A 12,903-nucleotide genomic window follows, 5' to 3' on the forward strand; every position below is an offset into this window, starting at 1 on the left:
ACCTAACACCTGCTAAGAAACAGATGTTCAGGAAGGATTCCTTCCTTCCTCCTCTTCACCAGCCATCAGTGTCCCAGTGGTTCACCCAAGAACTACAGCAGGGGATTTGGCAGAATTAGACAGCCATGAAAGAGCTTGTAAGCCACGGATTCACCAGGATGTGGGGACCTCCCAGCCCCACGCCCCACGCCCCACATTCTTTCCTGAGGAATCTAAGGGATAGAGGGTGCTGCTGAGAGGGAGCCCCATGGGTCTACACATCAGAGGGCCAGCACATGAACATCACTCCCCCACCTCCCCTACAGTGGAGGTACTGAGGTGCCCCCACTTGTTATAAATAATAATCAAAAAGAAAAAACATGAAAAAGCAAGAGGCCAGGTTCCCAGCAAGCTGAAGACTGGGCCCCTTGGTCCATTTTTGGAAAACTGAAGAAACTCAGAAAATGGCTGCTCAGCATCATTTTCACAAGGTGATTCAACTTCACAGTATAAAAAGTTATCAACAGCTAGGAGACATTCCTTTAGTGTTATTCTGACTTCATCTAATTATTTCTAGTAATAAGGTCTGTTTCCTCCTTACTTATCTCAGATGTAATAAGAATCCAGGCTGCAAAGTGTTTAACACTTTACATGCAATTCACTTCTTTCTTTTTCTTTCTTTGTTGAGAACACTTAAGTTCTACTCTCTTAGCAAATTTCAAATATACAGTATAGTGTTGTCCATAATCACCGTGTTGTACAGGTTACACATCTTATAAAGTTTGTGCCCTTTACCAACCTCTCCCTACCCACCCCCCTGCTCCCCAGCCCCTGGCAAGCACTTTTCTCCTCTGAGTTCCTTTCATTGTTGATAGATAATTCATGTTCAATGTAACCATCAGCGGATTTCTTTTTTAAAAAAATGAATAAAGAAAACCTTCTTGGAAATCTAAATTAAAGTCTAAGAGACACTTGCAGGTGCTAATATTTCAGTTCAGATCCATAATGCCCCAGTAAACTCCCTATTCATTGCTCTGCTCACAAGCCTGCCCTGTCTATGTATGACTGGGAGCTTAGTGTGGCCAATCGAGCACTGTGGTTAATAAAATCTACTTATGCTCCTCTTTGGACATTCCCTAAGTCATCCTTCTCACTGCTTCTCTCCCAGTCCCTCCAGTCACACTAGATATGAAGGTGTCCATGACACTTGAAGACCCTGATGAGAGGAACAGTGAATTGGGGGCCATTCTTTCATTCTTAATCTCTAAAACCTTCCTGAAACAAGCAGCCCAGAACTCACACGCCGATGGGCCCCATGCCAGGGCCGCCTCCTCCGTGGGGAATGCAGAAGGTCTTGTGAAGATTTAGGTGTGAGACATCAGACCCAAAATCTCCAGGACGACAGATTCCCACCTACCACACAGGGAAAGAGCCAAAATCAAAAGTCAAGAGTTGAAAGGGTGGTCTGGAAAGGTGGCTGTGCTCCTGACTGTGGCCTCTCCCTTTAGAGGAAAGGTAGGCAGAGCTGTTCACAGAATGTTCTCAATAATGGCCAAGTTCTGCAGTCAAAACCTCACATCCCATAGGCAGCCTGGCTTATGGTTTCTATGGAAACAGCCACTGACCGTTTAGCCTAATTTAGATTTTAAAATACAGATGGGAATATACAGTCAATTCCTAATTTTCCACCACAAGAGGGAGAGGAAGCACCCTGAGCAAAAGAAAGGGAATTACCTCCTTGCTGCAGAAAGAGATTACTTTCACCCTAGCAATATTAGCTCCCCCTGCATGGTTGGCTTTGAGTATCATGTACTTTAGGTACAGCAGTGGAAGGGGATGGAAGGCCACCTGAGAGGATGCTGAGCCAAAGGAAAGGAAGGGAGGCTGATGGTTTTCCTGAGACCACCGTATTACCAGCTACAACATTCAACAGGCCTTCCTGCCACTTTGGCATTAGGGCTAATTTTCAATGTGGCCAAAGATGAAGAGTGCATTAATGCTATTGAAGCGATAGAAAATCCCTGGACCACACTGACAGAGGGAATCAGACAGAAGTAAAGAAAAACAAAGAATTTGAAATGGTAAAGTAAAACAAACCAAAACCAAAAACAAACACAAAAAACAAAACCAACCCACAACCACAACCACATCAACAAACAATGACCAAGAAGTTAAGAAAACTGAAAGATGATGACATCCTCTGCTCATGTCCCCTACAGTATTTGTTCAGGGGTGCACATTACACAACCCTCTCCCTCCTCCCTCCCTCCCTCCCTCCCTCTCTCTCTCTCTTTCTCTCTCTCTCTCACACACACACACACACACACACACACACACAAGTAATCAGGAATCCGGATTGGCCCTTCAGGAACAGAATTATTCAGTCACTTTACACTGAAAAAGTTGAAGCCAGATTAATGGCTTGTTCATTGTCATGGGATGTTGTGGGACATGAACATCCACAGTGGCCAGAATTTGGGTCTGAACTCCCTTAGAAAGGGAGTCAAGTGACCTTCTTACTGGTAGCACCCCAAGAGAGATCACAACCTCTGACGAACTAAGGACATTCAGTTCATTCCCTGCATTTTGTCAATCTCTTTACCTCTTCCCCAACCTCCACTATCGCCCCCTTCAAATCTAATCTCAGTCAAAGTGCAGTACTTTGCTTGAAAGTGGTAATAAAGAAAGCCAACCACAGTTCTGAATTCAGTTAATATGTTGTAAAACAACTGTCCAGAAGTCAGAGGAAAAAATCATCTTCTGACTTAACCATTTTCCCAGGGAGTCCCTCTTGTGTTGCCTACCTGTGCATTCATATTTGCCCCGTCTAGATAGACCTGTCCTCCGTGTTGGTGGATCAGGTCACACACATCACCAATGTTCTCTTCAAACACTCCATTGGTGGATGGGTATGTAATCATGATTGCTGCTAGGTTCTCCTTATGTTTATCCACCTGTGGGATAGAAAAGAGCAGAGGTAGACAAAGGAGGAAATGTTTATTGGCCAGATCCTTTCTTTTTACTTTACAGGATTAGGAAAGATTAAGTCTTGGACTTTTCATGTCTGGAATTCCCTCAAAGTATGATGGCACTAACAATTCACAGCCATTACTCTTAAGTAATTCCAAAGAAATAACAAAATGCCTTCAGGCTAGGTCTCCATGATAAAGACCTAAAAGACTATTAGGAAGATTTTTGGGTATTTTAGGCTCAACTCCCCAAAGTTTTCCTTTGGTTTTAGTCATCTGAATAATTATTTCAGATCTTTTTGGTTGCAGACATGTCTGTTCTCACAGCTAATCTCTCTCTGCTCATCTTGCCATATCCACCCCTATTCCATTTCCCTCTCATTCTGTTGAAATTAGAATTCCCATAAGGAGTGTTCTGCTCTGATAAAAAGAAATCTCCCTCATGTTTCCTTTTCACAGAAAGCAAACATATATAAAAGGCACATTCCTGTTGTTTTGGCCAGTGAGTCAGAGCACGCTCATGTGGAAATGAAAAAAAATATCTTTTAAAGGTCATATCCTATATTGGGGAAACTCAGTAATTACAACTACTGCCCCAGAATATCTGTTGGTAAAAACTTTGTGCGGCTCTGGAAGGGTGGGCATGGATGGGAGACATGAGCAGTGCTGTGTGTTTTCAGCTTCCTTTGAAGGCAGTTGCATGAAGTTCTCAGTCTCCATGCCTAGTAATCCTGACAAAATCACATTGCTATTCAACTGATTTCCTTCCCTCTTAAGATGCAGCCTCCAGTCCACCAGTGGAAAGCAGATACAGTTGCTAGGCAACCTCTTCCTGGAGGTTGGGAGGTTGGGAGTGGGGGTTGGTGTTGTAGGAAGGAGGTGGAATGCTGCCCGAAATTCAGCAGGTAACGGCTGGGACAGTCACACACATTTGCAAAAATCTACATTTATGTTTTAATTCCCAACACAAAGATTGAGAATAACTGTGACTGCTAGTTTGATTATTAATGGGGGAAGGGAAGGAAGGTTGGGCAGGAAGGAGAAGGCAGGCAGGCCCTGCAAGGAGTATCCTTACTATGACCATGAATAATTCATTCAGTTTCTTACATATGCATTAAGAGGATGGGATTTCAGTTTAAAGGACCTTCTCCCGGTTAGTGAAAGAAGCAGACTATGTTCGGTTTTATTATGGACCAAAAATGTGACTGTTGCTTTCTATTTTTCTGATAGAGACGGTTAGGTTTTCTGATATTACTCCATTTTCCCCAGACCCATTCAGAGGAGGAACTGCAGTCTTTTAATTAGAATGCAAAGAAAGATAAGGTTGATATAAACCATCTAGTCCCTTCTCCCCACCACCTCTTCCCAACCCAGACTTCCCCCATCTGTTTAGTGGAAGATGGGTACCATGGCCTCGAGGTGAGCTGTGTCAATATTCCCGTATTTATCCACCTCCACAGGCTGAATCTTCATGCCTGCCATGTGAGCACTTGCGGGATTGGTCCCATGTGCTGATTTTGGAATGAGGCAAACCTTAGGAATGGAATGAAAGGAAGGAGGAAAAATCATCACCAGACTATTCACAGCAGAAAAGTCCTACAAATGCTTGGAACACAGATTAAATAGGCACCACATGCTTTATTTAAACTGATCACTAATGCCTTAAAATCTGCTACAATTTCAATATTACTACAGTGTAAAACAATGTCCAAAAGAGGAGTTTGCATCTGAATCCACAAATATTGCTCTTTAAAGACTCCTGAAATATTAATTAGTACTCTCCTCCCTTATCTCAGCATACCAAAAACCAGACCCAGGCTTACTGTGACCTTGTCACAGTTATAATATGTAGAAAGCATCTTATAAGAACATGAAGTTGGAAGTTAAACTCTAGAACCCAAGTGCCCAAATCACAGTTTCAGTGCTCTTCTCTGCTTTGCTGAGATTCAGGAAGAGATGATAATGGTAGACATAATTCCAAGGCCTTCCAGTGCTAATACATCAGTCACCATTTACTGGATGCTTCTTCTGTGCACTGAACTGTTAGTTGCCACAAGAATCATAAGGTGAGCATGGAAGCATGTCGTGTATTCACGGACAATGCTGGCAAATGTATAAACAGATGCCACAGGAACTCAGAGTAAGGGATGTCACTTCAAGTGGAAGAGGTAAAGGGAAAGGATTTCCAGAGCTAGAGCCTAAGCTAGCCTTTAAAGATGAGTTGAATTCTTACAGAAGGTGGATGGTGGGTACAATTTTAGAATGCCCAGATTTAAATCATTTTCATTTCCTCCTACAAATCATGTGAACAAGCAAACACACATGCTGGGGTAGATGTGATGATGCTGTGCTACAGGAAAGTGCATCACAGAGTTTTTCCCAATGGAAAGCAACAAAGAGAAGCAATGAAAATAATCCTCTGAAAATAATCCTCCTTTTTTTAAATACCAGGACCAATACTGCAACCCCTTGAAGAGAAATGGATGGGCATTATAGTAGTGGATTTATGAAGGGGAAACTTGGCTTACAGCTGTTTCCTCAAAAACAGCAAAGTTGTCTACTGAAGAAAAACACACGTGTACACAAAGGCAAACTCACTCTTCTGTTGACAGAAAGTTTATGCCTCTTTTGAATGGTTATTGGTCTCATGCTGGTTATGCAGTGTGTCCTCAAATCCTTTTTCTAGGTTAAATGCTTCCCTATTGTATTGACTCTTTAATTTCTCAGAACCAAAGTCACTTGTCCTTTCCCATAAATTATTATTATTCTACCACAGGATCTTTGGATAAAAGGAGCCCTTCTGGGCAGAACATTGATCAAGAAGGAAAAGGCAAATATTAAAATTGTATATAGTCAACTATACCCAAATTAAAAAATTTTGAATGAATATAAAATATTGGTTAAAGGCCTAAATTAAGAATTTGTACCAGGGAAGTTCTGCTGAAATAAAAACATTCAAGGTAAAAATGTCAACCATCCCTTGGTACACTGAATAATGGGCCCCTCAAAATGCCCAACCCTGATCCCCAGAATCTATGGATGTTACCTTATGGCAAAACAGACTTTGTGATTAAATCAGGCTCTTCAGATAAGAAATTATGGATCTTGGAATCTGGATTATCAGTTGGGCCCTAAATATATTCCCCAGTATTCTGAGCAGAGGGAGGCAGAAGGAGGTTTGACTACAAAGGAAGTAGAAAATTTCATGAATGAACAAGAGGATGGAGTGATGGCAGGAAGGGCCCCAGCCAAGGAATGCAGAAGGCCTCCAGAGAGGCAGAGAAACAGATTCTCTCCTGGATCCTCCAGAAGGAGGTAGCCTTGCCAACACCTTGACTGTAGCCGAGAGAAATCCAATTTTAGACTCCTGGACTCCATAACTGAGAAAATAATTTTTTGTTTTGTCAAGCCACTAAGTTTGTGAGAATTTGTTACGGCAGCCACAGGAAAGTAATACATACCCTGACGTAAGGCATCAGAAAGAAAAACGTCTCAGTGGTTTTGTCAATGACTCATTTATAGGTTGCTGTTATACATTTCTGGTTTTCTATGCGGAAATAGGAAATTTTATTTAATAATTTTTTGGGGAATTTTTAATGGTAATTTTTCCTCACTTTAAAATTGTGGGGTCACAAGGGACATGGAAATAACAGGACCCAGATTTGGTGCTTTAGTTTATCTAAAACAATCCTCTTTGGTGCATTTATGCCCATTTAGATGGATGCTCTGTTTTTCCAACTCTGCAATGTACCTGGTGTAGACCCAACCCATACCTCATCCTCCAACACTTGCTGAATGAATGAGGGATTAAGGAGCAGTGTTCCTTTGCAAGGGAAATAAATTTCTTACCACTAATAAAATCTAACAACCAAAGGCTACTACATCATCTCAGACAGTTGAGAAGAGAAAAATACTTCCATACACGTTCGGCAGGGGGTGCGGTGGTGGTTTTTGGTGTTTTCTAAGGGTTAATGTTTCCCCTTTGTATAAGAATCTCATCTCTGATCAGCAAATCTGAGTTAATATTTGACTAGCAAATTGAATTATTAATTATAAAGGGTTTCAGATAGTGCCTGGTAAGTATTTGTTAAATAAATTTATATTCTCCGAAATTAAACTGGTAAATCAGGAACTTGGCTGTTGCATTTTAGGAACCTCTGAAATTTAACCTAAGAGCAGACGTGAAAATAACTGCCCAAAACAGCTTGAAATAAGAACTATCAGGAACCCGGGAGGTTCTGAAGCACATGATTTCCCCACACTCCTTTTCAAAAAAGAAGGATATATTTTACTGGATTCCATTAGAGTCTATTGTGCAGCAGCAGCTGCCTTGGACTTCTCTGATGTGGAAAAATCCTCCCTGATTATTTGAGCAATAAGTCATTTTCTTCTTCTCCAACTGAAAACACTGCTTTAAATAACATCTTTAATCTAGAAAGGATGCCAACATTTCCAAACTTAAGAATTCTGTATTTCTACAAGCTCGGGGACTGGGCAGCCTTCGCTGCCTCTCCCTCCCAAAACTGCTGCATCGAGTTCTCCGTCCTTCAGAATAGAACAAGGACACGCGGTGATAGCAGTGTGGACAACGGTGAGAGAAGAAACATCACACACAGGGGGACAGACAGAGAAGGGAGGACTGAAAAACACAGAGAGGGAAAATGGGCAAGAAAGGGTCTGGGAGTTAGTGAAGAACTCTGCCCAGGTGCAGTCAAAAGTTCTTTCATTCCTTCTCCTTGACCTTTCCAGTTTGGTCCCCAACTCCTGGACATTCACAGATATTTCCTGGTGTCACACTGGTGAACTAGGAAACAATGAGGGATGGGAAGCATCACGGAGTAGACGGAACCTGGGTGTTAGCTGGCCCTTTGTTATTAGCTCATCTCCAGCCTTCCATAAGCACCACATTGTAGATCTCGAGGTCTCTCTACAAAGCCTCTGGGCAGGAGAGGGGTTGAGGCAAAGGAGGTAACGTGGTCACATAGGATGAACGGATCCCTTCCCAGTCTTCCCAGACACCTTGTGGTTAAAGAGGATAACAAGGAGGCATTCCAGTGGCTACCTCAGCATGAGGAAGCCAGAGAGGAAAAACAGAAAGGAGACTTTTACTGTCAGTCACCTGGTGTCCTTTCCCTGGGCAACGGGAGCTTCAGTGTTTCCTTTCTGATGCTAAAGAAAAATTCTAGTTCTAAACTAACCCTTCCTTAGAAAATTAAAAATTTCAGGGTGTCGGGGTGGCTCAGGCTTAAGGTTAAGCATCTGCCTTCGGCTCAGGTCATAATCCCAGGGTCCTGGGATCAAGTCCCATGTTGGGCTCCCTGCTCTGCAGGGAGCCTGCTTCTCCATCTCCCACTCCCTCTGCATGTGTTCCCTCTCTGTCTCTCTGTCAAATAAATAAATAAAATCATTTAAAAAAAAAAAAAGAAAGAAAGAAAATGAAAGAATTCAAAACTACTAGAAAACCCAAGTGAAAAAAACCAAGTTGGTGTGTCAGGGACTGTGTCTATCTTAGTTATGACTTGATTTAACTCTGGACTGGCACACATAGTACCTTTTTTTTTTTTTTAAAGATTTTATTTATTTGAGAGATAGAGAATGAGAGAGAGATGGCACATGAGACAGGGGAGGGTCAGAGGGAGAAGCAGGCTCCCCGCTGAGCAAGGAGCCCAACGCGGGACTCGATCCTGGGACTCCAGGATCATGACCTGAGCTGAAGACAGTCGCTTAACCAACTGAGTCACCCAGGCACCCCACATAGTACCTTGTATATGACCAGTATTGAATAATTACTCAATTAATGAATGTCCTCTTTTTCAAAATTCTTTGAAAATCAGTTCGACTGCCCAACTAAGTTAAAGGCCTGGGAAAACACACTTGTGGAATCAGGATAAATAAACAGGAGAAGGAGGAAGAAAATGTTCTTTTTTTTCCCCTCCTTCTTTTTGAAAGGGAAGTAAAACAGTTTTTAGATTCTTCATTGCAAAATATAGGCAACTACCCATAAATAATCTAGTTTAATAACACCAGAAATGGACTGAGACTGGGCCACCATCTACTGTACCCCACTTACTTGGGCAGCCAGAACGAGCCTGGCACCCTTTTCTCTAACTCTCCTGGGATGGGCAGTCACTTTTGTCCTGCTCCCAACCCCTACCCACTGTCCTCTCTGTACTGGCCTGTTCACTGCCAAGCCTGCCTGTGGAGGGCCATGAGAATGGGCAAGGAAAGCCATTTTATTTGGGTGCTTGCGTTATCCAATTTGACCTCCTTTCCACAGTTCAGCTTCTGAGACCTCAGCAGGAATTTGTAAGCGTGCTTACACAAGGCTCTGTGTATATGAATATATGTCTTTTTTTCCCTTCTAATATAACAAAAGAACAGCTACCTCCTGATATTAAGAATTTGGCATATACTTAGAACCTGCGCTCTGATTTTTGGCCTGACTTCCGTTTGGAAATGGTGAAATTAGAGAAAGTGAAAGTGTGTGTGTGGGGGGGTCTTGTCTGAGGAACAAACCATGTGGGCACAGGCAGCGAGGGCAGGTGCTTACCACCTGGTGTGAATGAGTCTCGCTGCGCTTTGTTACTTCTCCATAAATGGGGAATGACCCTCAGATATCACGGAATCTGTGGAATGCCTGCTAGAACATTTCTCGAACATCACGGAATCCGTGGAATGCCTGCAAGAACGTTTCTTGAACGTCAAAGCAGTCCTTTTTGTTTCTCTATACTTATGCACAGTTTGCCGTCAAGTGTGCTTTCCTCTGCTAGAGCAGGGGTCAGAAAACTGCAACCTACAAGCCAACACTGTATCAATCCACTACTGTTTTTATATGACTTGTGAGTTAATTTAAAAGGTTGAAAAAAATCCACATTATTTCCTGACATATGAAAATTATGGGACATTCAAATTTCGGTCTCCATAAATAAAGGTTTACTAGAATACAGCCATTAAAAAAAAAAAAGAAGAAGAACTCCATGTCTACAGCTCAGTGGAAGTTCTAGCTTACTGTTGCTCATCACCAAAATGAAGACCTCAGAAACATAGTCTCTTTTACCACACTTGGAAGCCTAGGTCAGATAACTGCTAGAAGCACTGCCTCTGGGGATTAGTGGAGTCCAGTCAAGACCATTAGCACCTCTGCTGGTCCCTACAGAGGCCCCAAGTGCAGTTTGGACCCTGGAGACTAGACTCTCATACCCAAAGCAAAAACTGAAGCAGAACCATGAACTCTGTTCCATGTCTTCTTTTGCTGCTTAGAGATGACAATTCTCAATAGGGAATTTACTTATTTAGTAAATATTTTATTAAACATTTATTTATGGGGTGCCTGGGTGGCTCAGTCAGTTAAGTTTCAGCTCGGGTCGTGATCTTGGGTTCGTGGGATTGAGCCCCACGTCCGGTTCCGCGCTGGGCATGGAACCTGCTCAGGATTCTCTCTCTCCCTCCCCCTCTACTTTTTTAAAGTAATGTCTACACCCAACGTGGGGCTCGAACTCATGACCCTGAGATTAAGAGTCACATGGTCCGGGATGCCTGGGTGGCTGGTTAAGCATCTGCCTTCTGCTCATGTCATGCATAGGGCTCCCTGCTCAGCGGGGAGCCTGCTTCTCCCTCTCCCACTCCCCCTGCTTGTGTTCCCTCTCTGTCTCTCTGTCAAATAAATAAATAAAATATTAAAAAAAAAAAAAAAGAGTCACGTGCTCCACCAACTGAGCCAGCCAGGCACCCCTCAATAAAAATTTTTTGAGCATACAGAAACGAGAACTGTGCCTAGTCACAGTATAGGAGTTACAAAACAGTTAAAGGTTGGTCTCTGCCCTTTGTCCAGGCCTAAGACCTGGAATTGTAACATTCCTGTCCTTTCCTTCCTTTGCTCCCAGGAGAGTTAGAGAAAAGGGTTCCAGGTTTGTTCTGGCTGCCCAAGTAAGTGGGGTACAGTAGGTGGTGGCCCAATCTCAGTCCATTTCTGGTTTTATTAAAACTACAAGATTATTTATGGCTAGTTGCCTGTATTTTATAATGAAGAATCTAAAAACCGGCTGACTTTTACACACTGGGTTTGAGCAAATGTTTTCTCTTAAAATGGTCCAGTGAAATGTCTTGGGGACAAGGACCGTAATGGCCAGTTCAAAGAAATCTGTCTCTTGATTATATGTTCCCTAGCTGCTTACAAGAAGGCTTAGAGGGAGAGAGTTGGACCCACTGCCACCCGGTGGTGAGCACCCACCACCTGTCCATACTCACTGTCCTGTGTCCCTCTCCTTTCCCGTCGAAGTAAGCTCGGATGGTGGCCAGCCCAGCATATTCCCCCTGGGCTCCGCTGCAAAGATAAGAAGAGCATCAGGGCTTTGGGCCTCTTTACTTTCATTTACTCATTCAATATTCTTTGGGCATGGGCAGCATGTTCACCAACATGTGACCCAAACACACTACCTGACACCATGGAAAGCTCACCAAGGATCGCTGCACCAGCCTATAAGTTCTTGAACAACCACAGAATGGCACTTGGTCTTGGTACTAAAACTCACCCACTGCTACTCAGAGATGAGCCTTTCAAGTCTTGCTCAGGACGATGCACCTAAGAATTCATTTCTATTACAGAAAATTTCAAAATTATACAAAAACAGAAGAATATAAGGAGCTGCCATGTACCTATCACCCAGCTTTAACAATTCTCAGATACAGTCAATCTTTTTCCAACTATATCCCTCACTAGCCCCCTCACTCTGAACTAGATTATTATTTAAGTAGGCTCCATGACCAACCTTGGGCTTGAACTCACAACCCTGAGATCAAGAGTTGCATGCTCTTCGGACTAAGCCAGCCAGGCCCCCTGAACTATGTTATTTTGAGGTAAAACTCAAGCATCATTATCATTTTATCAATTCAAACTTCAGTGTGTATCTTTCAAAGATAACAATTATTTTTTAAAATACAGCTACAGGGGCATCTGTGTTGGGCAGTCAGTTGGGCATCCAACTCTTGGTTTTGGCTCAGGTCTCATCTCAGGGTTGTGAGATCAAGCCCCACATTGGGCTTCATGCTCAGCATGGAGTCTGCTTGGGTTTCTCTCTCCCTCTCCCTCCCTCTCCCTCTGCCCCTCCCCTCCACATGCATGTGTGCACACACTCTCTCACTTTTTCTCTCTAAAATAAAGGAGGGCAGGGGCGCCTGGGTGGCTCAGTTGTTAAGTGTCTGCCTTTGGCTCAGGTCATGATCCCAGAGTCCTGGGATAGAGCCCCGCATCGGGCTCCCTGCTCTGCGGGAAGCCTGCTTCTCCCTCTCCCACTCCCCCTGCTTGTGTTCCTGCTCTCGCTCTCTCTCTGTCAAATAAATAAATAAAATCTTTAAAGATTAAAATAAAATAAAGGAGGGCAGACTGATGAATCACTGACCTCTACCTCTGAAACTAATAATACATTATACATTAATTAATTGAATTTAAATTAAAAAAATAAAAATAAAATAAATAAAATCTTTTTAAAATATATATATGTAACTACGATTATTACACCTAAAACCACAATTTCTCAATACCACCACATTTTTAGTCAGTGATCAGATTACCCCCAAAGGAACTATGCACTTTGAATGTGGCAACATTCCCATTAGTCTCTTGGGTGAGCTTTCCCAGGCCCCACATGCACGTGGCTGCTAGAGGCTGGCCATACCCAACTAAGCAGTCCTTGAAGGCACCACTTTTAGAGCACACTTAATGACTAACAGTCCAGTGAGTGATGCTGAGTCAATTCATAAACTGTTACTTAACGTTCTCAGTAATCTCTGCAGGAAGGAAAGGGAAGTGAGTAATAGGTTTCTAAATCCCATTCAAAATGCGTATTTCCTCTATTTCACAAAATTACACCATTCTTTAACTCTGGAAAAGGCCCAGTGGTTTTGGCATTCATCCTTTCTAATCACCCCCATAATATTGAGATCATACTCTAAAAGC

General features: G+C 42.8%; 1 protein-coding gene across 2 annotated transcripts in view; it reads right to left on the minus strand.

Annotated features, from left to right (window-relative positions):
* Nucleotides 1–12,903, minus strand: part of GLDC (glycine decarboxylase) — a 99,164-nt gene that overhangs the window by 17,796 nt on the left and 68,465 nt on the right. For both annotated transcript variants that reach the window (XM_064578948.1, XM_045882399.3), the window contains exons 16-19: nucleotides 11,196–11,271; nucleotides 4,356–4,481; nucleotides 2,784–2,933; nucleotides 1,280–1,392 (exon numbers count right to left, since the gene is read on the minus strand). In XM_064578948.1, the coding sequence (XP_064435018.1) occupies nucleotides 1,280–1,392; nucleotides 2,784–2,933; nucleotides 4,356–4,481; nucleotides 11,196–11,271 (465 nt within the window). The remainder of the gene's footprint in view (nucleotides 1–1,279; nucleotides 1,393–2,783; nucleotides 2,934–4,355; nucleotides 4,482–11,195; nucleotides 11,272–12,903) is intronic.

This window comes from Mirounga angustirostris, unplaced genomic scaffold (assembly GCF_029215605.1).
Source record: "Mirounga angustirostris isolate CCGP_5_RB_7025 unplaced genomic scaffold, mMirAng1.0.hap1 SCAF_15, whole genome shotgun sequence".
Taxonomy (NCBI): Eukaryota; Metazoa; Chordata; class Mammalia; order Carnivora; family Phocidae; genus Mirounga; species Mirounga angustirostris.